The 27,758-nt window shown below is 42.2% G+C and overlaps 1 protein-coding gene across 1 annotated transcript in view; it reads right to left on the bottom strand.

The window, feature by feature from the left end:
- The window catches only part of farsb (phenylalanyl-tRNA synthetase subunit beta), a 66,091-nt gene that overhangs the window by 10,939 nt on the left and 27,394 nt on the right, over positions 1 to 27,758 (bottom strand). The window contains exons 15-16 of the mRNA XM_078208811.1: positions 16,769 to 16,886; positions 10,219 to 10,371 (exon numbers count right to left, since the gene is read on the bottom strand). Coding sequence (XP_078064937.1) covers positions 10,219 to 10,371; positions 16,769 to 16,886 — 271 coding nt within the window. The remainder of the gene's footprint in view (positions 1 to 10,218; positions 10,372 to 16,768; positions 16,887 to 27,758) is intronic.

The following is a 27,758-nucleotide window of genomic DNA, read 5'->3' on the forward strand; positions in this document are numbered from 1 at the left end:
TGCCCTTCAACATGACGGTATGAAAGACCTGTTTTATTTTGACAAAGTGCCAGAAGATCTGACGCGAAGAGAAAGCCTGCCTGTTTCTCTGGAGAGAAACACGCCAGTTTTCAGTCAGACCCCGACACTTTGACATTTTTTGGAAAGATTCAGCCCAACTTATTTAAAAAACGTAATCAGTTGCCCCATTGTAACTCTATTTTATTTCCTCTTACTGTTACATGATGCAGAACTTCACTTGGAAAGATTAAAAAAGTACCAAATGTAAATCGTCAAGGCCAACAATTTCCACTTTGGCCACAGTCACTGAACTAGACATAAACTGCATTTGTTTTGCAAAGTGAATTGTTTTACTCAAGTTTGCACACAGACTTATTTTTATATTACTGAAAGTCTTTCATGAACTGAGGTACTCGAGCAGCGAACTGGAAGATTTTTTAAAAATTTCTGCATTGAAAAATATTCCTTAATATATTTAAGAGTGGTAACTTCGTGTAATTTGATTGAGACACTTGAAAATAGGCTCATGACAAAAAATAATAACTTTTAAGCAACATGTCTGATCCGGCATGCTATTTCAGATCATTGAAAAGGATTTTGAAAATCTATACAACATCATTTACTGGTGTAGTCAGTTATTTAATTAATTTCTAAAAATAAAAGTTTTTTTAAAACATGCATATCAATGCCCTTGCAACTAAAAATGCTTAATTTTAAGAGTCTCCTGAAAGGTCTGCAAATGGATGAAAAGTCTGCAAATTAGTAGAAACACACAATGTTGATCAATTCAATCTGGAGTCTGGATCAACTTCTAGCGCAGCATTTTTAAACTAGTGCAAAAGATGATTAAACTCAATTTGCACTGGACATAGCTGGCGCTGGAAATTCCTCGATCTTTTGTGTTATTTGGTTCATTTTGAATGAAACATGACCTATCGGAAACTCTGGCCCAAGTAATTACTTCCAAGAAAGTAACTAAAAAATGACTGTGTTACCGTGTGTATTGCTGTTATACACTCAAGGTTCATGCTGTATCAATAAACTGCTTGAGGTATTTTTTTTAAATGCCCTAAGTCTTAACAGCCTTTGAATTGTATCACTATTCTGAATGAATGACCATTAAATTACCAATGCTCTGTGGAAAATCAAATACTTCAGTGCACATTTCTAAAATATGCAAGAACATGTTAAAAGCCATCTTGGGGTTCAGAGGCTTCTCAAAGCTTTCCTGCTTTGTTTTCAAGAGTCAACAGCCATCTGAAATCCTTTAAGGATTAATTGTGTTGTAGCAGTCTCCTACCTGCAATACAAATTGTATTACGCACACCGTAGATATATTGGACTAAGATATCTCCGCAAAAACGTTGAATAGTATTTCTATGCCCATGGTAATGGGGATGATTGAGCACTACATCCAGAGGCAGTTTCCCCCTTTAAAACACAATGCATTTGAAAACAGCAAGAGCATCCTTTAGATCAGGGTGTCCAACCATGGGCCACAGTCCATTTTTGTGGCCACAAGCTATCAGGTTCACCATATCCCAGTGACATTTTTGAGGCATCATTTGCCTTTCCATGAGAACAAAGAGAACAAGAGAACAAAGAACAATACAGCACAGGAACAGGCCCTTCGGTCCTCCAAGCCCGCGCCGCTCCCTGGTCCAGGATTGAATCCTGAATCCAGGATCCCCGCCCAATTTTCCAGCCTATCTACATACCAATATCCTATCCACCGAGCTGTCCCTCACAGCTACGATGCTTTGTTCATCACAACCTATTAACTCACCCCCACCCCCCCATTCCAGACCATGTGATCTCCAGGGAGAGGCAAAAACCCAGAGTGAAAACCCCAGGGCCAATATGGGGAAAAAAAAAATCTGGGAAATTCCTCTCCGACCCCCTGAGGCGATCGAAACGAGTCCAGGAGATCACACCGGCCCTGATCGGAAAATGCTTCCCAACCCTAGTCATTTCCACTTCCACGAACACCATATGAATTCCCTGCCCCCGAGACAGGTTCCCAACTATCCGCAGTCTCGCTCTGTACTGGCAGATCATAGAATGAAGCCTTGAAACGAGAAACAAGGAACAATTAGCCCGCGCCGCTCCCTGGTCCAAACTAGACCACTCTTTTGTATCCCTCCATTCCCACTCCGTTCATATAGCTGTCTAGATAAGTCTTAAACGTTCCCAGTGTGTCCGCCTCCACCACCTTGCCCGGCAACACATTCCAGGCCCCCACCACCCTCTGTGTAAAATATGTCCTTCTGATATCTGTGTTAAACCTCCCCCCCTTCACCTTGAACCTATGACCCCTCGTGAACGTCACCACCGACCCGGGGAAAAGCTTCCCACCGTTCACCCTATCTATGCCTTTCATAATTTTATACACCTCTATTAAGTCTCCCCTCATCCTCCGTCTTTCCAAGGAGAACAACCCCAGTTTCCCCAATCTCTCCTCATAACCAAGCCCCTCCATACCAGGCAACATCCTGGTAAACCTCCTCTGTACTCTCTCCAAAGCCTCCACGTCCTTCTGGTAGTGTGGCGACCAGAACTGGACGCAGTATTCCAAATGCGGCCGAACCAACGTTCTATACATCTGCAACATCAGACCCCAACTCTTATACTCTATGCCCCGTCCTATAAAGGCAAGCATGCCATATGCCTTCTTCACCACCTTCTTAAGTTTTAAAAGCTGTCTCACAAGTGGATAATTCCTAAATTATCACATTGATTGTAGATTGTGAAAAACTTAGAAATCAACTTGAAAACATAAATCTTTCTGTTAAAAAATTAATTGAGTAATTAAATGAGAATATGGAACAAGTCTTACATCTAAAAAGAAGCTATTTTTAAAAATACATTTCCAAATAACGGAAAGTTTAACGTGCTAGACAAGGGTATTCCATGATTTGGTGATTTGTTGTCAATGGTTACAGGTTGTGCAGGAAGCACCATGATATGTGGCTAACTGGCGCATGTAGCCTAACACTGTAGACCCCCTGCTCTGTGTAAACCAAGAGTGGGAACCATCAACCAATTCTACAATCAGAGCTTGGATTTTCTCCTTTACAATCCATCACAGGGATGTTCTTCTAATGCACTTCAATGAAAGCAAGTTAACTGAAATTCTACTTTGACAAAACATATGGTGCTAGTTCATGTGCTTTTGAGGAAAAACATGTTTTATGTTGGGCTGATGGTCCCTATAAGAACTAGTTTCTCTGAAAGCTGAGTTCTCCTAAATTGTAGCTTGCTTCCTGTAACTGATCGTGTAACTGAGCTGCCCGGGAGATCCGAAAAGTAGAAACAGAAAAGAAAGAAGTCAACCAGAAGTTAATTATAGGGGTGAGTAGGTTCCTGGGTGTGGTTCTGAGTTCAAACAGTTTGGGTTTAGTTTAGAAAATGTCGGCTGCAGGGAACATTTCTTTCCAGCAGGATTCAGTTGAAATCCTGTGCGTTGGCTGAAAGAGTTTTAGAAACCTTGAAAACTGACAGGCTCTAGTAACAGTGAGTTATGGACGTCTGGGATAGCCAAGATGTGAAGAGAGCATTCTAGTTATAAGACTCCAAAGTTAAAGAATATTAGAACCAGGGAAGTTCTGACCCAAAGTAGCTATGGTAAAGGCATTAGCAGTGGCTGTATTGAACTAGGAGTCAACAAGTATGGGATTGTTGGAGGAGGTTTAAAGGGACATCTTTGCCGGGAGTAAGTGAAAGGTCCAAAAATCTCAACCCTGATATTAATCTTTGAAGCAATGCCCAGACCAAGTGTTTAATCTTCTAATTTCTAATAACTATCTGACTTGAGTTTTGGAGTGTTTGGGTTTGGAAGGAAATTTGAGCGAAGAAGTTCAGTTTAGAGTCTAAGTAACTGCGTACTTTGTACTTTTAATATCTTTAATGTAACCGACTATTTTAGATAGAGCACAGTTGTTAGTATTCATGTTTTTTTGTTTTTTGGGTGGCAAAATTATTTTGTTTTAATTCTTTTGTGGCTTCGTTTTTTTCAGTAAATACCCAAGTTTTTGGATTTCTGAAAAAATGTTACTGACCTCTACTGAGATCATAACAGTACAAAGCAAACGTTTTACTGCAGTTGGTACTGTACTTGCAAGGAGGAAGAACACACTGAAGAAAGATAAGCCGATATAGACTTGGATGTAACATATTCTTGGAACAGATTCCTGCTCTGTAACTCAGCCTTGCCCCAGTAAATACAAAGATGTTGGTTTTCATAAGCAATTCATAAAATATGAAGGAATGATCTTCCTTACAATTCCCTCATTCCAGCCAAAATAACTTGAGACAATCCACTTAATCACTTATTATGATTTAATAGCACCCCATGGCACTAATAACCTAGATTATAAAATCACGTTCTATACTCTGAAGGAAAATTTCAGTGAGGTTGCACAGTGAATGATAATTATGTTATAACACTATTACACCTCTCCATTCTACACATAATGGACTAACCCTCCCTCCTGGTCCCTGGAGATGGTAACTAGACCAGACGTCTGACTCATGCACTGTCTGCTCTGCTACGCCTGTTTGCTAATGCTTCTGTTCCATATCCAAGCTTTAACAGGATCACCAAATCTCTTGATGATACAATATTACTCAGAATGGCCACCTACTGCATCTCTGTTGCATTTTGTGCAGCCTGAGTGAGGATCATTTTTCACACACAATCGCCAGAAAGGCAAATGGCACTCAACAATTTCATCCCTAATTCCAGTCATCTATACCCCTGCACAGGTGTTTCACAGATGGATATAAAAGGCCAGAATTTAGTGGCATTATGAGAAAATGTATTTTACAAGGGCAAAAAATGAAGGGTTTGCATTGCTCTGCAAGTGACATAACAAGTCACGGCATATAGAAGAACAATTAAAGGCTGCAGCATCTTTAGGAGAGCCTTCATTAAATGAAGGATTTTACTCAAACCAGAGGTGATTTGTAGCAAAACTTATTGGCACAATTCTGCATGGCAAATGGTAGAATGTTTAACTATGGTGGAAAATCCACGATGGCACAATTACATTTCCTCATGCATCACTGCACAGCTGTGCTATGATTATCCCGCCCATTTGTAAAAGCTATTCATTCCATCATTGAAACTTGCAGCATAGAAAGAGGCCGCCCGGGTGTCATGCTCTTGCTGGCTATTTGAAAGAGCAATCGTGCTAGTAACTTCATTGCCGTATTAATGTAAGCCTACTTGTGACTAATAATAAAATAAACCCCTGTCTTTTGTCCGTAACTCTGTAAGTTAATCATTAAGTACCCATCCAACCCAATTTTTAAGATCATTTATGCAATTAGTCAGATAGCGTTCCAGCTCTCCGAGTGAAAAGAATTTCTCTTCATCTTCTCTCTAGCTAATAATTTTAAATCTTTGACCTTTGGTCAGTGACCCGCTCACAAGAAGAAATCGATCTTCTCTATCGACTCCTTCAAACCCCCTCAACATTGTAAAAATCTGTTTAGTTACTTTACACCTTCTCCGTTCAAAGGATAGCAGTCCTAACTTTACCAACCACTCCTCATATCTGAAGTCTCTCATCCCTGGTAACATCCTGGTAACATTTATCTGTTCCTACTCTAAGGCTTTTCCATTTTCCTGATTTTCCCGAGTACAATCTAAATCCTGCAACGGTAATAATCTAGAACTGTCTTCACTTTCTTCCGTCTCTTGTTTAAACTTCACTTCTGCCCTGCACTCAATGTGACAGTGTTTTCTGGTTTGGATGGAGGTGGCCCTGCGAGTTATATATATATATATCCCCAAAAATGGTTAGGATGTCAGAAATATTCCTGAGTAAATGTAAATGAAACTTCTGTTGAGAATTGGTACCATATGAATACAAAATAAATTGTCTGAAGTTCCTCCAAGTAAGTTAATTAATCCCACTAATCCATCAAATGTAGAACCTGTGGAATGAACAAATTAAAAATAATGTATATGCAGTTAGTTATAGAATGGCCTACTCACAGATTCATTCAGTTGGTAAATTTACAGTGGAATGTAATACAATGAAGGACCTCGCTTTAACCTCTGCGTTGTATGCTGAATTAACTGACCTCAAAAATAATTCATTGCTTGTAAAAATGCTGTGAGATCAGAGAATATGAAAAGCACCAGATAAAAGCAAGTTTGCTCTGTTTCTTCCCACACAAAGCAGACAGTGAAAACACCAGATACGTTTTTGTGTTTTTGGAAAACAAGGTCACTTACTATAAGGGCAACTGGGACTTTCAAAGAGCTGTGATTGAATTCCTTATATGTGCTGGACAATGAAAGAAAATTTGAACGCTTAATGGACCTAACTGTGTTAGCCTGAAAATCTGTGCTGCACAACACGGCACTGCCGGATTTTCATTTATCTCTCACTTTCTTAAAATAGTCCAGACTGCTCTGGGTATTGAAACCACGGTATTGTAACACTGTTGTCGAAAAGTTGTAGTTGGACTGGTAAGTTTTTCTCAACAACTCAGGATTGAGAAGAATAAACAAATTAACTCGCATTTATACAGTATGTTATGACATCATTATAATATCTTAAATGTATTTTGCATACAAGAAAGAACTAACTGCGATAGGTGCAAATAAATACAATGACAGCCTGTTGCAGCTGACTCCTTCTCCCCTTCCCTCCAGCGATTCTACATTTTCATACCACATGACTTGATCACAAGACTCTAATCTTTGTTCAACTTGCGATGTGACTATTATGTGAAAGCAGGAGCACTCTTTTTGGTCTATGTCATGTAATGAATGTATGTTTTCCTGCATTTGTATAAAACAGGACAATCAGCAGAGCAAGTTTCACAAACTGCAACATACCATTTAAGTTTTCAATAAATAGGCATTGCTGGCAGTTTGTTGTCCTACTGTACTCTCCACTACAGCCACTTCACATTCTTCTGGTTCAAGTTTAATGAAACAATAAGATTGAGAGATTTAAACAGATATTAACAGAGCTACTTGTTGACCAATTTACGTTACTTCAATCAACGTACCATAGACAGGAAATGTGCAAGAAGTAGTATTTAAAATAAAGGAAACGATCAAGCTCTTCTCAAAGCAAGGAATTCATGAGTTACACACATTGGACACCCTGAACCATTGTGAAATCATCTATTAGCTGCATGGTACTTCTGATTATGTAATAAATTTCCATAAATGTAACAATAGTTTTATTTGTGGGTGCGTTTTAAAAACTGCAGTATACAGTTCCAGGGGGTATTTAAAAAAAATTTTTTTTCAAGAGCTAAAAATGCTGGGACAGTGTACTGTTCCCCAATCGGGCAGAGCGCATATTGAGTAATTTTAGGATTACGTATACTAGTTTGCTGGTGGTGGAAAGAAAATCTCTTGGGATTACAGACTGCTTCTGATCGACATCTTTCAGTCTCCTAACACATTAAGAGCAAACCTAATCTGCCATTGAAAGAATTGATTTGCATTTATAAATGAAACAGATTGTGATACAATGGGAAGTTTTTGAACATAGTTAACGTCAAATGAAAAAATGCCATTTAAAAACTCTCAGATTATAATAAAATACCTGAATCTAGATTCCCCAACTGTTCCTGCATTAAATTTCCATTGTAGTGTATTGTGGAACAGGTATGCAAATGTATATAACTAACAAAAAGTCTATTGAAATATATACTTTAGCATTTACATCATGGCTCAAAACACACACTAAACATCATCTACAAAATGCCATTGACATTTAAACCAGTCTGCTATCTATCTGTTATTAGGGATTTGGCAAAGGTATTAAAAAATGAAGTGAACAGGTTCTCAACTTAACACAGATAAGAGGATATATAGGCTTAGCAAATGTCAGCACTACCACTTCTGAGTCAGATTATTCCAAATTCAAGTCCTAATGCAGGATTTCAGCACGTAATCCAGGCTGACACTTTAGTACAGTGCTCAGGGAATACAACATTGTCAGGGATGCATGGCCTTCAAAATAAGACCTTGGCCTGTCGTATGAGGAACGGTTGAGGACTCTGGGTCTGTACTCGAAGTTTAGAAGGATGAGGAGGGATCTTATTGAAACTTACAGGATACTGCGAGGCCTGGATAGAGTGGATGTGGAAAGGATGTTTCCACTAGTAAGAAAAACTAGAACCAGAGGGCACAATCTCAGGCTAAAGGGACGATCCTTTAAAACAGAGATGAGGAGGAATTTCTTCAGCCAGAGTGTGGTGAATCTGTGGAATTCTTTGCCGCAGAAGGCTGTGGAGGCCAGGTCATTGAGTGTCTTTAAGACAGAGATGGATGGGTTCTTGAGTAATAAGGGGATCAGGGGTTATGGGGAAAAGGCAGGAAAATGGGGATGAGAAAAATATCAGCCATGATTGAATGGTGGAGGAGACTCGATGGGCCGAATGGCCTAATTCTGCTCCTATGTCTTATGGTCTTATGGCCTGGATTATGCAGTAAAAAAAAAAGTAGGTAATGGTAACATCGCCATTGATGAGTAAATCAGACGTAACTTTCAGTGATCACACATGTGCAGTTAAACACAGAAATTAAAAAGTCGCTGTCTGTGTTGTCCTGCTCCTCCAGGAGCATTGCTATACCAGTATTTCATCCAAAGACATCATTAAAACACATGGAGTGCATTGAATTACTATAATTACCACTAAACAAGCTAAAACGAGCAATGGCTCACCTGTTCCAGAATAAGCAGATTTTTAAATACACCCAAACAACCTCTCTGGCAGGGAAAATTAACTTCTACAAGTGTGGAGTTAATTCCTTCAGGTTTTTCTTATTTTTAGAGACTTGATGGGTGGGACCTTGAGCCCACGCTTGCCATCCACAGGAATGCTGGCAGAGACTCAAGATATGGTGGAAGCTGGAAGTCACAGATCTCGATGTGGAGATGCCGGCGTTGGACTGGGCGTTGGACAGATCTCGCCAGCAAGATTGCGGCTTACGATTTTCGCCGCCTCTTGCTGGTGATGTAATCAGGCTCACGTCCACAACAGGCATGAACCTGATTTAAATACATTTTCCTGTCATTAACCCTCTCTCGCCATATATTGCTGACCCCCCGATCCCCCACCTCTATTTCAAACTGTGTCAACATGACATCACGTCAGCACAGTTTACGACAGGTTCACCCAGAAATTACAAGAGATTAAACAAACTAGGATCATAATCCCTGAAATTTAGAAAGGCAAAGGGTGAACTGATTGAAGTTTTCAAGATATTAAGAGAAACCGACTGGGTAAACAGAAACTTCCTGCTGCTTAAAACCAGAGGACTATCTCACATTCGAGCCAGACCTTTCAGCAGTGACACTGGGAAACAGTTCTGCACGTAAAGGGTGGTAGAAGTTTTAAATACCCTTCTGGAAATGGCAGTTGATGCTAGGTCAATTGTAAATTTTAAATGTGAGATTGTTCCATTTTTGTTACCCAAAGGCATTAATGGTATTGGGCAAAGGTGGGTGTGTGGAGATCAGCGAAAAGTTTATTGAATGGTGAACAGACTCAAGGGGCTAAATGCCTACTCCCTTTCTGATGTTCTCTTAATCCCATTTCTCATTCCTTCCCTTTGTTTCACCTCTGTGCGTGTTTTGACATTGAATTCAAAGCTCTAAGTTAAACTTTCCAATTTAAACTTGAGATTGCTCTTTAAGAATTCCTTAATGGTCCGGACTGATTAAGGAGCTACATGTCTGCTTGACCTGTTCACATGGATCCCCTTCAGAGGGCATCACTGAAATGTATTTCTAATCAAAGGTTCCAGTGCAAAATCCCATTAAAAATATCTGGATAAGGGCAAGTGTAATGATTGGTTGGCACCTTCCATTCTCTACCAACTGCAAATTCCAATGGATTTTGGCCCATGTCTGTCAAAGATCCCAGGCTGTTACTCAAAAAGGTGGGGGCTTGACCAGAATTCGTCCCTCAAAAACTGCCATCAGAACAAATTAACTGCTCCTTTATATTACTGCTGTTTATATATGCTTTGGGATGCTGCATTACAGTCAGCTAGCAGAGTGCCAAAGATTTGTTGTTTTTCCCCTGGGTCTCAAAACCTCTTTACTCTAGACTTTGGGCAGTAGAGACACACTCCAGATTAGTAGGGATGTGAAGTGTACCAAGGGAAATGGCTGATGATGCTGAATCCAAGTTGAATATCTCGAATAAATCTTTAAAAAAAAGAACACCGCTCACCTTCTGCAGTCTGAATGTAATATCCATTCTCTTTTCCTGGTTTCAGTTCAAGAAGCTGCATTACACGGTCCAACAAGCCATGGATCACCTCAAAGCCAGGATTCTTGTTGTAGTACATGGCACAGAGACGCCTGGTGTTCTTCGCACCAACATCTATATTCCAATGAATTTAAAACATTGATCTCAATGTACAAACTATAAAATAGTCACAAGAAAACAGTTCACACTAGGCAGCATTAGAGGAAGGTAACAATGAAGGCAAGTTCTTGAACCTCAGAAAACTGCCAACAACTGACTGATGTTGATCATTAGAAAGAACAAAAGATGATCGCCAAAAAACCTCCATCCACAATTGCGGCTGGGATTCTCCGGTGCCACTGAAAGTGAATGGGGTTTTGGCTGGAACGCCAAATTCTCCATTCTCACCTGCAGCCGGACGGGCATGGACGAGATCGGAGAATCTTGCCCAATATGTTTTTTTTACTCTTTCATGGAGCATGGGTGTCCCTGGCTAGGATAGCATATGTTGCCTATCCCCAGTTGCTCTTGGGAAGCTGATGATGAGCCGCCTTCTTGAACTGCTGCAGTCCAAATGGTGTAAGTACACCCACATTGCTGTTAAGATGGGAATTCCAGATTTTGACAGTGAAGGAATGGCGATACATTTCCAAGTCAGGATGGTGTGTGATTTGGAAGGGAACTTGCAGGTGGTGGTGGTCCCATGCATCTGCTGCCTTTATCCTTCTAGGTGGTAGTGGTCAGGGATTTGGAGGGTGCTATCAAACAAGCCTTGGTGAGTTGCTGCAGTGCATTCTGTAGATGGTACACACTTCTACCACTGTGGTGGACGGAGTGAATGTTTAAGCTGGTGGATGGGGTGCCAAACAAGCAGGATTATAGGATGTAGAAAAGGATGTTTGTATTTGATGGCTGTGGAATTAAGTCATTTCACCATGAGAGAGTCCCGCTGACCGCTGAATAGAAATTCTAAACTTTCAGGATCCAGACAATGTAAATCTGGATTAGATGCCTTCATTAAAGACCTACTGATGCACAGATATTCCCCAACTAAAATCAATTGTTAATGCGTAACCTTGAATTACTAAATTGATCATCATAATTGCAATTGATTGCAACCTAGTCAGTCTGTTTTTCAGTTGTTCTTCTGGAAAGATTCCCTCGATACTTCTGTACAAGTTAGATTTGCATAATTTATTTAACCTGTTCCCAGGCCGTGACATTGACAAGACTGCATTCATTGCCCATTCCTAGTCGTCATGGTAATGATGACGGTGTTGCTGGATTTTGAGAAAGTAGAATATAATAAAGGGCCAACTCAGAAAATATGGGTTAGCATGGCTTGAGAGTGGTTAGAGGATAGCATGACTCAAATAAAATGAAGACATAGAAAGAATGGAATGCCCCAGGCAAAAAAAATGCAAGAACCACACAAGTAATTTAATTAAGGGTGTAATTGTATTCTCGTAACGACCTATTGGATAGGCAAGGTAGGAAATTCATTGTATTGAGGAATGTGATCAGATCTGTACAGAATTGAATATACTCATCTGATTAGATCTGTACAGAAGACGGCTGCTGTGATTAAATCCGTAGACTTGAATATACTCGTATGGTCTGTATAAAAGACGGCTGTAACAGAACAACTTGGAGCAGATCCTTCTGATCACTCCCAATGGCCATTGTAAGCACAAAATAAAGTAATCTTGTGTGGATTTGTCGCGATGTAGGTTGCTCTTTAAAATTTTTCTTTAACAATTTTTTGCATGTAGCTCTGGGTCTGTGCTGGCGATGCTCCCATATATTAGACAGGGAATTGCAGGACTTTGACTCAGCAATGATAGAGTGACAGTGACTTGGAAGGGGAAACATGAAGAAGACATCATTCTTGTGGTAGAAGTCCCGGAGCTGGATGATGTTACCAAAGTAAGTTTTTAAAAATCTTTTCTTTCATGGGATGTGGGCGACACTGGCAAGTGTTTGTTGCCCATCCCTAATTCTCCTTTAACTGAGTGGCTTGCTAGACCATTTCAGCGGGTAACCATATTGCTATGGGGTCTGAAGTCATATGTCGGCCAGACCAGGTTTCCTTCCCTAACAGGACATTAGTGAACCAGACAGGTATTTATGAAGATTGATGATAGTTTCATGGTCACCGTTACTGAGACCAGCCTTATATTCCAGATATATTCATTGAATTCAAATTCCACCAGCTGCCATGGTCCACAAAACCCAAGTCCTCAGACCATTAACCAGGGCCTCTGAAATACTAATCCAGTTACAATACCACTACGCCACCATCTCCCCATGAGAGCATGTACGCCAGCTGCAATGCCCCTGCGGAGGGTCCAGGTAGATATGCATAAATTCTACTAAACGAGCACTCAGCTCTGGTTTAAATTGTATAGAGTTACTCAAGTGTTTCTGGAGTCTAAGTCATGAACAATCAATCACATTCCTGACTTGAGACTTGCGGATGGTGAAGGGGCTTAGAGCACCCAGCTGAGAGCTACTTGCTCAGTAGCTGATCTCTGGCTTGCTTTGGCAGTCAAGCTGATGATATGACCAACTCAGTTAGGCTTCTTGACCTACTGTGCCACTGGGCGGCACGGTGGCGCAGTGGTTAGCACTGCTGCCTCACAGCACCAGGGACCCAAGTTTGATTCCGGTCTCGGGTCACAGTCTGTGTGGAGTTTGCACATTCTCCCCGTGTCTGCGTGGGTTTTCTCCGGGTGCTCCGGTTTCCTCCCACAGTCCAAAGATGGGCGGGTTAGGTTGATTGGCCATGCTAAATTTACCCTAGTGTTGAGGGATTAGCAGGGTAAATGTCTGGGATTACAGGAATAGGGCCTGGTTTGGATTGAGGTCGGTGCAGACCCGATGGGCTGAATGGCCTCTTTCTGTACTGTGGGGGTTCTATGATCCTAATGGTGGCCACTCTGCCATCTGCCCTTTGAAAGATGATGTTAATGCAGTGCTGGTGGACATTGACATCAAGCTTGATTGTACCAGCCATGTCAACACCACAGCTACAAAAGCAAGGCAATGCTGATGCTGCTGATTTATATAGGGAGGTGGCTGGAAACAGCCATTGCAAAAATGCTTGTGGCACAAATGTTACCTGTCATTTGTCAACTCAAGCTTGCTGCAGGCTGCTCTTAGGGACATCTGTGATTTCCGGAGCTTGCAATAATTGCCTTTCAATAATGACAACCAACTTCTTTTGTGTCAATAATGACTCCAGCCACTGGAGGGAATTTTCGGTGATCGTCTCCTACTTCAATAAACCTCTGTTTTGCCAAGGGTATTTGGTGCCATTTTTGGTAGAATGTTGTCTTGATATCAAGGGCATTAATTCTCACCTCTCCTCTAGCATTTCACATCATCTCCATGTCTCGATGAAGGCTATGAATTGCTGAGGATTTATACCCTTTCTGATTTATTATTGCAATCTGGTTGGGTAATCAGCCAAAGCTAATTTTTGTTTTATCTTGAATGAAGCTGCAGCCTTGAAATTGCCTTAGTGTCTTAACAGAGCCTGCATTTGATCACCAGCCTAGTGACCTTTGCTACAAAAGGCGCATGTGTGGATAGGATTAGGTTCAGCTGTGATTCCCATACTCATGGTCCAATAATATGCCGATATTCACTGTCTAACACACAAAGAATAAGCACTTAGAGGAGGTACAAGAGGACATAATTAAGCCAACAGAAACACAAGTTGAATTTAGAGAAAAATGTATTTATGCCAAGCGACGCATTGATAATAGGCTATTACATAGCCCAGAAGCTACGTGTTGAGTTAAGCATTAGAAGGGAACTTAATCAATTAAAGATTTAATAGAGCTGGAATCATTAGAAAATGACAGGTTCAGAATACTCTTTCTTCATTTCACACTTTGATGCTTCCCCTGTTTCTATACCACCCATTACTTGAAAGACCAGGGGTAGAATTCTCCCCCATGTTTGGGTTTGTCGAGTCAAGTTGAGAACGCTTATCTTCTCAAACAGAAATGATCTGGCCATCAAAACCATTGGTCAGAAAAAATACTTCATGTTGAACACAATTCTGCTTTCACAAAGAAAAACTATTTTTTGCCAACAGTTGGTTACCATCAATAAAAAGAATACAAAACATCAGATAAAATACTTATACTTTATCCTTGTAGCTTCAAGTAATTAAACAAAAATATTATTACAATGTCATGAAAGAATTTCTCTGCAGCTTATAATGAGTAAATGATGTTTGTTTAAGATATTAAGCAGATCTCTGGCTGCACGACTAACTGAATTTCTACCGCACACGTCAGTCGTTCCATTTTGACCTCTGACAGATGCAGGATATGAGGCTGAAGTGGCATGCTTTGAATTTGCCTTTTGCTCAGCACTCCTGGTTATAGCATTCCAGTTGTTTCTTTGTGGATATAGATGTACTCAATGCAACGTTTAGTGTTTAGCACTAACTGTGGCATTGAGTACATCCATCTACACAATCGGCACTCAACACAATACCTCGGTCGGGAGACTGCCAACTCAAAATGCAAAAGAGTTCTACACACAGACAGTTTAGCAAAAATCTGAGTCCAATTTTTCCCTCCTTCTCCTGCCAATTTTCTCCCCTCAGGGAACAATCACTGGTATGTGGCTCCTTGTGCATGAACCCCTCCAGTAACTCACAGAGGAAGCCTTCTAAATGTGTGAGCATAGGCACCAATTGCTATTTCAGAAGTGAGCAAATTCGTATTTTTCACACTACATTATTTCAGAGACAATTACATAGGGCTATGTAAATTAATTGCTGAGCCCTAATTCATAAACAGCAGGAGTACTGGGCAAAAGTCAAATTTAGCTGTGGCATCTGAGAAAATAATGGAAATTAAATTATCAGTCATACTACGAGAGACCTACAGAGCAGGTTTCTGCTTGCAAGTACTGATATTAAAAAATCTCAAAATGGATGGCTTCAAGTGCATTAAATTATAAGTTTCAATAAATTAAAGTCAATGTTCTGATTGAATATAACGGGATTATTTTATGAATTATTCTGTCCTATGATTTTTTTTCTTAATTTGTTAACCATTACTTTATTTTTTTTTAAATAATAATTTTTCCTTCTGGAGTAGGAAGGATAAAAAGTTCTGTGATGTTTAATTTGATATTCTGCATGTGCAAGTTCTTCTGTTTTTTGAAAACCAGGTGAACTTCAGTTTTACAATATAATCTACATGGTGAACTTGCAAGCAATCTGCAAAAAGACAGAGCGTGATTTCTACCCTTTCATATTATAAATTATCATATTTTGGTGAACTAAAAATATAACCACAATAATTGATAATATTTTGGGCTAAGCTCCCTGATAATTTAATGAATAGCTAAGCGGTGCAGATCAGTCAGATTTCAGGCTCAATTCTGAGTACATGTTGGGTTAAATGATCACAATCGAGAGCAGTAGGGACATTGCAATTAGCCCAATTGCTGATACTATCTGTGGGAGAATACTATCCACAGATCCTATTCTTGATCAGTACAGTGACCCCTGCTGGAAGGGTGGTTGTTAGGCAGGTCAGTTGCAAAGTGTCAACAACTGTATAACCCAGAGGTGGCCAAACTTTCTTAGCCTTAGAGCCAAATTTGATAACCTGCAGACATTTGAGAACTGACAGACACAGACAACCTTTACAAACACATTTTTGTTGCCAGCATTTTAAGATATTTCTATCTTTAAGTTTTCTCTTAACTTCAGTATTCATGAAGTGCACATACTGCAGTTCCTAAATCTGAGTCACCTGCTATATTTTACCTGCATGCAATTTGTTAATATGCTGCCTTAAACTAAATTCCACTTGATGAAACTATTATAATATTAACAGTCCTTAAGTAAGATGGTACATACAGTAATCAAGGCTATCACTACTAGAGATAGAGATCTTGTGAATGGCCAGGAATATCCCGGAATCAATCTCCCAGTAGCCAAAGAAAGCAATCCAGGAGATCATAAAACAATATTTTAAACAAATCAGTTACATAATTTGTACTCCTCTCTCCCCCCTTCTCTTTTCTGTTGCCTCTTCCTACTTCCAACCATCTCCAAAAAATATCGGACTGAATAACCATCTCACACTGGGTACTTCAATATGGGTACTTCTGAGCTGGATTCGCCAGTCACTAGTTACCAGTAAAGGGGAAGAAACTACATCTCCCATCACGAGGCACTGTCACACGATGATGTCACATCCAGCGCGGCGCCACCCAATCAAACTCAAACCAAAGTTTAATTAAACGAGGGGAAAAAGCCAGGGGAACTCCGGTTGGCTTGGATTTTGGCAGGTTTTGATGGCTTTGGTGGGGTTTGAATCACATTGATAGATTGGGTGCGAGCAATGGGTATTAGTCTGCGTAAAAACTATTGGTCAAACTATTTTGTTCAGGCATGTGTGGAAAATATTCTAAAATCACTTTTAACAATCATGGATTAAAAATAAGACTGCAATTCACTACAAAATGGGCATCATGTTTAATGAAATAGAAGTACCTTTCGAAGGGTCTTTCAGGACAACATCAGAAATTTCAAACAATTTCAGAGGCAGTGGCATCTTTCTATTAGCTGCAGTTGTCTTCAGCAGACCAGACAGAAGAGTGGTACGAGCTACCTAAATCAAAGAGAAAGATGGATGCTATAAGTGAGCTGCTTTCATTTATCAGCATGGAATATCCTGAACTTGATATGTCAAAATAGATAAGATCCACCACATGTGCCCACTCACTGCTAACAGTAAACACATGGCTTTAGCAGCCAATAGAATAAAGGCTACCATTACCAAATTGGTTAAAAAGTATTTCCCATTTGCAAAATAAATGCAGTCAGGGGAATCATAAAACAGAATAGCTCCTCTGGAAATTAGTAAACTGTTGTTATTTAAGGTAGAGAAGCAACCAGTGACTCACCACCATCTTCTCAAGGACAATTAGGGATGGGCAATAAATGTTGTCCTAGCCAATGACACCCACATCCTGAGAAAGGATAACAATCCTCAAACAGCAAATATTAATGGCACATGTTTGACCATTTGGAAAACAGAAGTCAAATAATACAGCTGCACCTTCAGTTGGAACCAAAATCCGCATATTCTACATCTTTACAAACACAGGAATTAATAATAAACATAAGACCATAAGACATAGAAGCAGGATTAGGCCACTCGGCCCATCGAGTCTGCTCCGCCATTCAATCATGGCTGATTTTTTTCTCATCCCCATTCTCCTGTCTTTTCCCCATAACCCCTGATCCCCTTATTAACCAAGGACCTATCTATCTCTGGCTTAAAGACACTCAATGACCAGGTCTCCACAGCCTTCTGTGGCAAAGAGTTCCACAGATTCACCACGCTCTGGCTGAAGAAATTCCCCCTTATCTCTGTTTTAAAGGATCGTCCCTTGAGCCTGAGGTTGTGCCCTCTGGTTCTGGTTTTTCCTACTAGAGGAAGCACCCGCTCCACATCCACTCTATCCAGGCCTCGCAGTATCCTCTAAGTTTCAATAAGATCCCTCCTCATCCTTCTAAACTCCAATGAGTACAGACCCAGAGTCCTCAACCGTTCCTCATACGACAAGCTCTTCATTCTAGGGATCATTCTTGTGAACCTCCTCTGGACCCTTTCCAAGGCCAGTACATCCTCCCTTAGATATAAACAGGAACAGTATCTGTTAAAGCTCCTTTTAGAGTTAAATGTCCCTTCCTAAATAATTATTAATTACTATAACCACTCAATTCAACTTAAGAATTATAATTAAAGCTTAAGAAAGAAAGGGGTGGTCAAGTGATTCATCACACTGGGTTAAAAATCTACAAACTGGAACACTGACACCACCTTGTGGTCTTTTCAATAACACCTCCACTTAGTTGAGAAAGGTCCATTGAAGTGAAGCTTTGTTTCAAATATATAAATTAGAAGCTGGATTCACAGGTCATAGCTGTTGATCTAAACAATTAGATACTCATGGACTCGACTCAAAATGTAGGTAAATGAAGGTCAAAATGTCCTTTAAAACAAGTATACTACTGTTTATACTAAGCCTTTCAAATAACAAGTTCCGAAACATCTTCAGTCTTCTAACCATCTAACAACTCCACTTGCTTTGTAAAAGTTTTTTTTAATGCCACCACTTGTATCACCATCTCATCAGGCCCACTCACCTGATGAAGGAGCAGCGCTCCGAAAGCTCATTCTACCAAATAAACCTATTGAACTTTAACCTGGTGTTATGAGACTTCTTATTGTGACCATCTCTGATGGCAGGTAACTTTGCCTCTGTTTCAGCTTCTAAAATGCTGCATCAGCTGGCCATGCCTTAGACAACAATGATCAGTGAAAAAGAGGCAAACCTGTACCCCTTCAACGGAATCCTGCAGGTATGACAAGAGCAAGGCCTTTTGATGGACTGACTCCTGTTTTTTTTTAAAAAATCCAATCATTTGAATTAGGAAATGCAGTTTTATGCAAAAAATTAATTCATTGGATGTGGACGTGGCTATCTCAACCAGCCATTTTATTACCTCGTCCCGAATTGCCCTCAAGGTGATGAAGCACCTTTGTGAACGGTTGCAGTTCATGTGGTGTGGGTATACTCACAGTGCTGTTAGGAAGGGGAGTTCCAGGATTTTGACCCAGTGACAATGAAGGAACAGTGATATATTTCTACACCAGTATGGTGGGTGACTTGAAGGGAAACTTGCAAGTGGTGGAGTTTCTGTGTATCTGCTATCCTTGTCTTTCTAGGTGGTATTGGTTGTAAGTTTGGAAGATGCTGTCAAAGGAGCCTTGTTGAGTTGCTGCAGTTCATCTTGCAGATGGTACACAATGATGCCACTGTGCGCCAGTGGTGGTGGGAGTGAATGTTGAAGGTGGTGGATGGGAGGAGTTGTTAGGATTGCATTCATCCAGGCAAGTGGAGAGTATTCCATCATACTCCTGACTCGTGCCTTGTAGATAGTCAATAGGCTTTGGGAAGATAGGGGGTGAGTTACACTCCATATTATGCTCAGCCTCTGGCCTGCTTTTGTAGTCACAGTGTTAATATGGCTGGTCCAGTTTAGTTTCTGGTCAATGGTAACACCCATGGATATTGATAGCGGGAGATTCAATGATGGTAATACCATTGAATGCCAAGGCGAGATGATTGGATGCTCTCTTATTGGAGGTGATCATTGCCTGGCACTTGTGTGGCACGATGCCACATGCCACTTATCAGCCCAAGCCTGAATCTTTCTCAGGTCTTGCTGCATATGGATACGAACTGTTTCTGTATTTGAGGAGTTGTGAATGGTGCTGAACATTGAGTAATCATCAGTGAACATCCTCATTTCTGATACAATGATGGAAGGTAAGTCGTTGATGTAGTAGCTGTAGGTTGGTGGACACAGGACACACTCCTGAGGAAATTCTACAGTGATGTCTTGGGGCTGAGACCATCAACAGCCACAACCTCCTTCTCCTTTGTGCCAGGTATGACTCCAACCAGCAGAGGGCTTTCCCCGTCAGACCCTTGGACTCCAATTTCGCTAGGGCTCCTTGATGCCACATTCGGTGAAATGCTGCCTTGATGTCAACAGCAGTCACTCCCACCTCACCTCCATGTTGGCACAAAGGCTGCAATGAGCTCAGGAGCTGAGTGTCCCTTGCGGAAGCTAAACTGACCATCAATGAGCATGTTATTGCGAAGCGCTGCTTGAAATAACGCACCAAAATAGAAACGTAGTGATAAACATTTAAGGATGATCGGAGTAGAGAAACAGGAGTAAGTCATTCAGCTCTTCAATGTGCTCCAGCATGGTTGCACCTAAACTTTGACTGTATGTCCTTTGATACTTTTACCCAATAGAATTCCCTCACAAAAGGAGATTGTTTCTCTGTATCTACGTGATATTATTTTAACTCTCTGAGCACCCTGGTCAGGTCACCCCACAATCTTATCTACTCAAGGCACTACAAATCAAGCTTCTAGAATCTTTAATTATTAAATCCACTATTTGGTAACTGTGCGCTAGGACCTCAATATAATCTTTTTCCAATGTGCTGTGCAAAGGTGAAAGCAGAACTCTACATGAGGTCTGACCAGAGCTCTAGAAAAACATAAGAAATGTTAATGGCACAGTAGTTAGCACTGCTGCCTCACAGCGCAAGGGCCCAGGTTTGATTCCCGGCTTGGGTGTCTGTGTGGAGTTTGCACATTCTCCCTGGTCTGCATGGGTTTCCTCCGGGTGCTCCGGTTTTCTTCCACAATCCAAAAATGTGTGCGTTAGGTTGATTTACAATGCTAAATTGCTCCTTAGTTAGGCAGATTAGTAGGGTAAATATGTGGGGTTGTGGGGATGGGGCCCGGGTGGGATTGTTGTCAGTGCAGTCTCAATGGGCCAAATGGCCTCCTTCTGCACCGTAGGTATTTTATGATTCTATCATTCCAAATAATAGGAGTAGGCCATTCAGCCCTTTGAGTCCTGTCTGCCATTCAATGAGATCATGACTGACCTTCTACTTCAATACCATTTCCCTGCACTATCCCCCAATCTCTTGATATTATTAACATGTAATAAATATTGATTTCAGTCTTGAACATACTCAATGACTGAGCCTTCAGCAGCAGAGAATTCCAAAGATGCACCATCGTCCAAGTGAAGAAATTCCTCCTCATCTCAGTCTTAATTGGCCTCCATCTTATTTGGTGACTGGATCCCCTGATTCTAGACACCCGCTTCAAGCCAGGGGAAACATCCTTCCTACAACTACCATGTCGAACCCTGGGAGAATTTTGTATGTTGAACGAGATCACCTCTCATTCTTCTAAACTCCAGAAAATAAGGGTCCAGTCTATTTAATGTTTCCTCATTGAACAATCCCTCCATCCCAGGAATTAGCTCAATGAACCTTTGTTGCACTCCCTCTATGGTAAGTATATTTTGGGAAGGAGACCATAACAGCACACAATACTCCAGGTGCAGTCTCACCAATGCCCTATATAATTGCAGTAAGGCATCTTTACTCCTATACTCAAATTCTCTTGTGATAAAGATAAGCATACCATTTACCTTCTTAATTGTTTGCTGTACTTGCATGTTAGTTTTCAGAGACTCATAAACAAGGACATCCAAGTCCCTTTGAAGTTCAACACTTCCCAGCCTCTCACCATTCACATTTCTGTTTTTTCGACCCAAGTGGATAACCTCACATTTCTCCACATTGTATTCCATCTGCCCATTTTTTGTCCACTTGCTCATCCTCTCCAAATCCCCTTGAAGCGTCTTTGTATCCTCCTCACAACTCACACTTCTACCTCTTTTTGTGTCATCTGTAAACTTGGAAGTATTACATTTAGAAAACAAAATAATCCCCACATCCAAATCAATGACATGAATTGTGAATAGCTGGGGCCCAAAGCACTGTTCCTTAGTTTCCTCATGAGTCACAGCCTGCCCACCCGAAAATGATCCATTTATTCCTACTCCCTGTTTGCTGTCTGTTACGATGTGGAGATGCCGGAGTTGGACGGGGGTAAGCACAGTAACAAGTCTCACAACACCAGATTAAAGTCCAACAGGTTTATTTGGCAGCACTAGCTTTTGGAGTCTCAGGCTCCTTCATCAGGTGAGTGAGGACTTGTGTTCACAAACAGGGCATATACAGACACAAACTCAATTTGCAAGTTAATGGTTAAAATGCGAGTCTTTACAGGTGATCAAGTCTTAAAGGTGCAGACAATGTGAGTGGAGAGAGGACCAAGCACAGGTTAAAGAGGTGTGTATTGTCTCCAGCCAGGACAGTTAGTGAGATTTTGCAAGCCCAGGCAAGTCGTGGGGGTTACAGATAATGTGACATGAACTCTCTCTCCCACACAAAGTGCTGGGACAATTAGAGCCTTTAGGGTTAAAATGGGTTTCTATTGGGTAAAAGTATCAAAGGACAGACAGTCAAAGTTTAGGTGCAACCATGCTGGAGCACATTGAGGAGCTGAATGACTTACTCCTGTTTCTCTGCTCCGATCATCCTAAAATGTTTAGCACTACGTTTCTATCTTGGTGTGTTGTTTCAAGCAGCGCTTAACAATAACATGTGTGCGGAACTTGGCTATCAGTTTCTGCTCAGCGATTCTGTATTGTCGTGTGTCGTGAAGGCCATCTTGGAGAATGCTTACCCGAAGATCAGAGGCTGAATGCCCGTGACTGCTGAAGTGTTCCCCGACTGGAAGGGAACATTCCTGCCTGGTGATTGTCGAGTGGTGTTCATTCATCCGTTGTCGTAGCGTCTGCATGGTCTCCCCAATGTACCATGCCTCGGGACATCCTTTCCTGCAGCGTATCAAGTAGACAATGTTGGCCGAATTGCAAGAGTATGTACCGTGTACCTGGTGGATGGTGTTCTCACGTGAGATGATGGCACCCGTGTCGATGATCCGGCACGTCTTGTAGAGGTTGCTGTGGCAGGATTGTGTGCTATCGTGGTCACTGTTCTCCTGAAGGCTGGGTAGTTTGCTGCGGACAATGGTCTGTTTGAGGTTGTGCGGTTGTTTGAAGGCAAGAAGTGGGGGTGTGGGGATGGCCTTGGCGAGATGTACATCTTCATCGATGACATGTTGAAGGCTCCAGAGAAGATGTCGTAGCTTCTCCGCTCCGGGGAAGTACTGGATGACAAAGGGTACCCTGTCCGCCGTGTCCCGTGTTTGTCTTCTGAGGAGGTCGGTGCGATTTTTCGCTGTGGCACGTCGGAACTGTCGACTGATGAGTCAAGCGCCATATTCTGCTCTTATGAGGGCTTCTTTCAATGTCTGTAGGTGTCTGTTGCGATCCTCCTCATCTGAGCAGATCCTGTGTATATGGAGGGCTTGTCCGTAGGTGATGGCTTCTTTAATGTGTTTAGGGTGGAGGCTGGAAAAGTGGAGCATCGTGAGATTATCCGTGGGCTTGCGGTACAGTGAAGTGCTGAGTGACCATCCTTGATGGAGTTGTGTGTGTCCAAGAATGCAACCGATTCTGGAGAGTAGCCCATGGTGAGTCTGATGGTGGGATGGAACTTGTTGATGTCATGATATAGTTGTTTCAATGATTGTTCGCCATGAGTCCAAAGAAAGAAAATGTCATCGATGTATCTAGTGTATAGCATCGGTTGAAGGTCCTATGCGGTGAAGAGGTCTTGTTCAAACCTGTGCATGAAGATGTTGGCATATTGAGGTGCGAATTTGGTCCCCATGGCTGTCCTGTGTGTCTGGATGAAGAACTGGTTGTTGAAGGTGAAGACATTGTGGTCCAGAGTTGTAGAATTGGAGATTGGAGATTGACAGTTATCGGCGTTGAGTACTGAGGCAGTTGCAGCAATGCCATCGTCGTGGGGGATGCTGGTGTAGAGTGCCGAGACATCCATTGTGACGAGGAGTGGTCCTGTTTCAACTGCTCCATGTGTGCTGAGTTTCTGTAGGAAGTCCATAGTGTCGCGACAGAAGCTGGGGGTTCTTTGTACAATGGGTTTCAGGATGCCCTCGAAATAGGCGGAGAGGTTCTCATACAGGGTCCCATTGCCTGATACAATGGGACGGCTGGGTGTGTTGGCCTTGTGTATCTTCGGGAGGTAGTAGAGATCTCCAACGCATTCCAACCATTATCTTGTAAATTGAGTTTGTGTCTGTATATGTCCCGTATGTGAACACAAGTCCTCACTCACCTGATGAAGGAGCAACTCTCCGAAAGCTCGTGCTGCCAAATTAACCTGTTGGACTTTAACCCAGTGTTGTGAGACTTCTTACTGTTCTGTCTGTTAATCAGTTCTCAATCCATGCCAGTAATTTCCATTCAATCCTACACACTCTAATTTCATTTACTAATCTCCTCTTTGGAACTTTATCAAAAGCTTCCTGAAAATCTAAATAGATCACATCCACTGGTTCCCCCTCATTTATTCTGCTAATTACATGCTCAAAAGACTTCAACAGGTTTGTCAAACATGGTTTTCCTTTCATAAATCCACATTGGGCCCAATTTTACCATCGGGCGCGAAAACTTGGTAAAGCCGTGTGTGAGGCAAGCAGTGCGATCCACACCCGCCTCCGCGCTGGTTCCCCCTTTACCAAGGCCCAAAAATGGCCACGATCAGAACGGTGCCCGAAACAGGTGTGACAGCCATTTAAATGCACTTGCATGCATTTAAATTGACTTAATAGGCTGCACGCTTAACTTTACCGACACTTCCCCCTTTACCACATTCACCCACCCAGAATCGACGCAAAACAGACATGCTCCATAGAAGTCCGATTCGTGCGCTCCAGTTAGTGAGGAGGTAAGTGCCGAGTGTCCGACGGATCTCTGCTTGAGATCGGTGGAGGGGTGGGGTCCGCTGCCACTTTGCCTGAGATCGGTGAGGGGAAGGGGGAGGGTAGATCACTGTCTGAGATCGGAGGACGAAAGGGGGGGTGAGTGGTCTGAGTGGTGGGGCGGTGGGAGGGATAAGGGGGTCAGTAATGTTGTGGGGGGTGGGGCAATGTGTGTGGGGACCAGGGGGAGGCATTATCCGGCCCGGGAGGGATGTGGCAGGGGAGTAGCATTTTATCATTTTTTTCCTGTGCATGCGCAGTTGGAGGTACCAATCGGAGCTGCAGGGTTTCGGGCGCGTTAAGCCCTGCCCACAGGCTTGTGCAACGTGATTCGGAATTGCTGATATTTTTTCAGGCAGAGTGTATATGGGGGTGCCTGAGAACGGGTCCAAAAGTCGGATCTGAAACACTCCCAGTTTCAAGTCCTCCCATCATTTAGAATCAAAATGATAAAATAGGGCCCATTGACTCTACCCAATCCCTCCATTATTTTCCAAATATCCCACTTACACATCCTTTATTAGATTCAAGAATTTTCCCTGCTTTTGATGGTAGGCTAACAGGTCTGTAGTTCATCGCTTACTCTCTCCCTCCTTTCTGGGGTTACATTTGTCACCTTCCAATCTGCAGGACTAATTTCAGAGTCTATAGAAATTTGAAGGATGACCATCAATGCATTTACCGTGAATAGAGAATGGAAACATGTTAGATCAGTTGAATTAAGGAACTTTTGATCAACAGATGACTGTGCAAGCAAGATTAAGAACACTTTAGAAGAAGAGTCATTTGGATTTTAGCCTGGGGCACCCTTTTTGTAAAGCTTTAATTATTTGGCTGCCAAAATTATAAAAAGTCCTTGAACATGTCATCACTTCTCAAATCCATGCCAATCTTTCCTGGAATTCCATGTACGAATCCCTCCTTTCAGGTAGCCACCTCTGCCATGAATAAAAACTGATCTCAAATTCAAAACTGTCATACTATGGGAGAGTGACAAAAGCAAACCACCTTTCCACATTCTTCTCGCCCTGCCTCCAGCTTTGACGCATCTCTCTAAAGCATCTTCCTCATTGCTCCAGCTCAGCTGGACTGCAAGTACCTGGTTCCATTCTCATCTACCCAGTTATGGCTAGAGAATAATCTGTAATGGCTTCCCACTGCCACACATTACTCCAGGTGTCCCTCAAGGATTTCTCCTGGGTCCCCCCCCCCTTTTCTCATCTACATGCTGTCCCTCAGCAACGTCACCCCTAACTACTCATCCATTTCCACATGTATTCTGACAGCATTTGATTTGATTTATTATCACATGTATTAGTATACAGTGAAAAGTATTTTTTCTTGCACGTTATACAAAGCATACCGTTCATAGGGAAGGACAGGAGACAGTGCAAAACGTAATGTTATTGTCATAGCTAGGGTGTAGAGAAAGATCAACTTAATGCGAGATAGGTCTATAGAACAGGTTATAGAAACCCTACAGTAAAGAAAGAGGCCATTCAGCCCATCGAGTCTGCACCGACCACAATCCCACCCAGGCCCTACCCCCATATCCCCACATATTTACCCGCTAATCCCTCTAACCTACGCATCTCAGGACACTAAGGGCAATTTTTAGCATGGCCAATCAACCTAACCCGCACATCTTTGGACTGTGAGAGGAAACCGGAGCACCCGGAGGAAACCCACGCAAACACGGGGAGAATGTGCAAACTCTATTCAAAAGTCTGATAGCAGCAGGGAAAAAGCTGTTTTTGAGTCAGTTGGTACGTGTCCTCAGACTTTTGTATCTCTTTCCCGACGGAAGAAGGTGAAAGAGAGAACGTCCGGGGTGCGAGGGGTCCTTAATTATGCTGGCTGCTTTGCCGAGGCAGCGGGAAGTATAGACAGTGTCAGTGGGTGGGAGGCTGGTTGGAGTGATGGACTGGGCTTCATTCACAACCCTTTATAGTTTTTTGTGGTCTTAGGCAGAGCAGGAGCCATACCAAGCTGTGATACAAACAGAAAGGATGCTTTCTATGGTGCATTTGTAAAAGCTGGTGAGAGTCATAGCGGACATGCCAAATTTCCTTAGTCTTCTGAGAAAGTAGAGGTGTTGGTGGGCTTTCTTAACTATAGTGTCGGCATGGAGGGACCAGAACAGGTTATTGGTGATCTGGACATCTAAAAACTTGAAGCTCTCAACCATTTCTACTTCATCCCCATTGATGTAGACAGGGGCATATCCTCCACTACACTTCGTGAAGTCACTGACTATCTCCTTTGTTTTGTTGACATTGAGAGATTGTCATTGCACCAGTTCACCAGATTCTGTCGCTCTTTTCTGTACTCCATCTTGTCATTATTTGAGATCTGTCCCACAATGGTGGTGTCATCAGCAAACTTGAAAATTGAGTTGGAGGGGAATTTAGCTACACACAGGTGTATAAGGAGTATAGTAAGGGGCTGAGGACACAGCCTTGTGGGGCACCGGTGTTGAGGATGATCGTGGAGGAGGTGTTGTTGCCTATCATTACTGATTGTGGTCTGTGGGTTAGGAAGTTCAGGATCCACTCACATAGGGAGGAGCCCAGGCCCAGGCCACAGAGTTTGGAGATGGGTTTCTTAGGAATAACGGTGCTGACAGCTGAGCTGTAGTCAATAAATAGGAGTCTGACATAGGTGTCTTTGTTATCTAGGTGTTCCAGGATTGAGTGCAGGGCCAGGGAGATGGCGTCTGCTGTGGACCTGTTGTGGTGGTAGACGAACTATAGTGCACCCAGGTAGTCTGGGAGGCCGGATTTGTTTTGTGCCATGACTAACCTTTTGAAGCACTTCATAACGTTGGATGTCAGGGCCACCGGACAATAGTCATTGAGGCATGCTGCTTGCCTTTTTTTTGGTACCGGGATGATGGTCGTCTTCTTGAAGCAGATAGGGACCTCAGACTGTTATAAAGAGAGGTTGAAGATGTCTGCGAATACCCCCGCCAACTGATCCGTGCAGGATCTAAGTGGTCACCCGGGTACGCCATCCGGGCCAGTCACTTTCCACGTGTTGACCTTCGAGACGGACCCAGAAGCACGCAGCTTGACCTCATCACCACCTTTCTCCACCCTTCCACTGTCTCTACTGCTGTCCGACATTCAGTGCTAGACAAGCTGAAATTTCCTCCAATCAAACACAGGGAA

Source organism: Mustelus asterias, chromosome 3 (assembly GCF_964213995.1).
Source record: "Mustelus asterias chromosome 3, sMusAst1.hap1.1, whole genome shotgun sequence".
Lineage (NCBI taxonomy): Eukaryota > Metazoa > Chordata > Chondrichthyes > Carcharhiniformes > Triakidae > Mustelus > Mustelus asterias.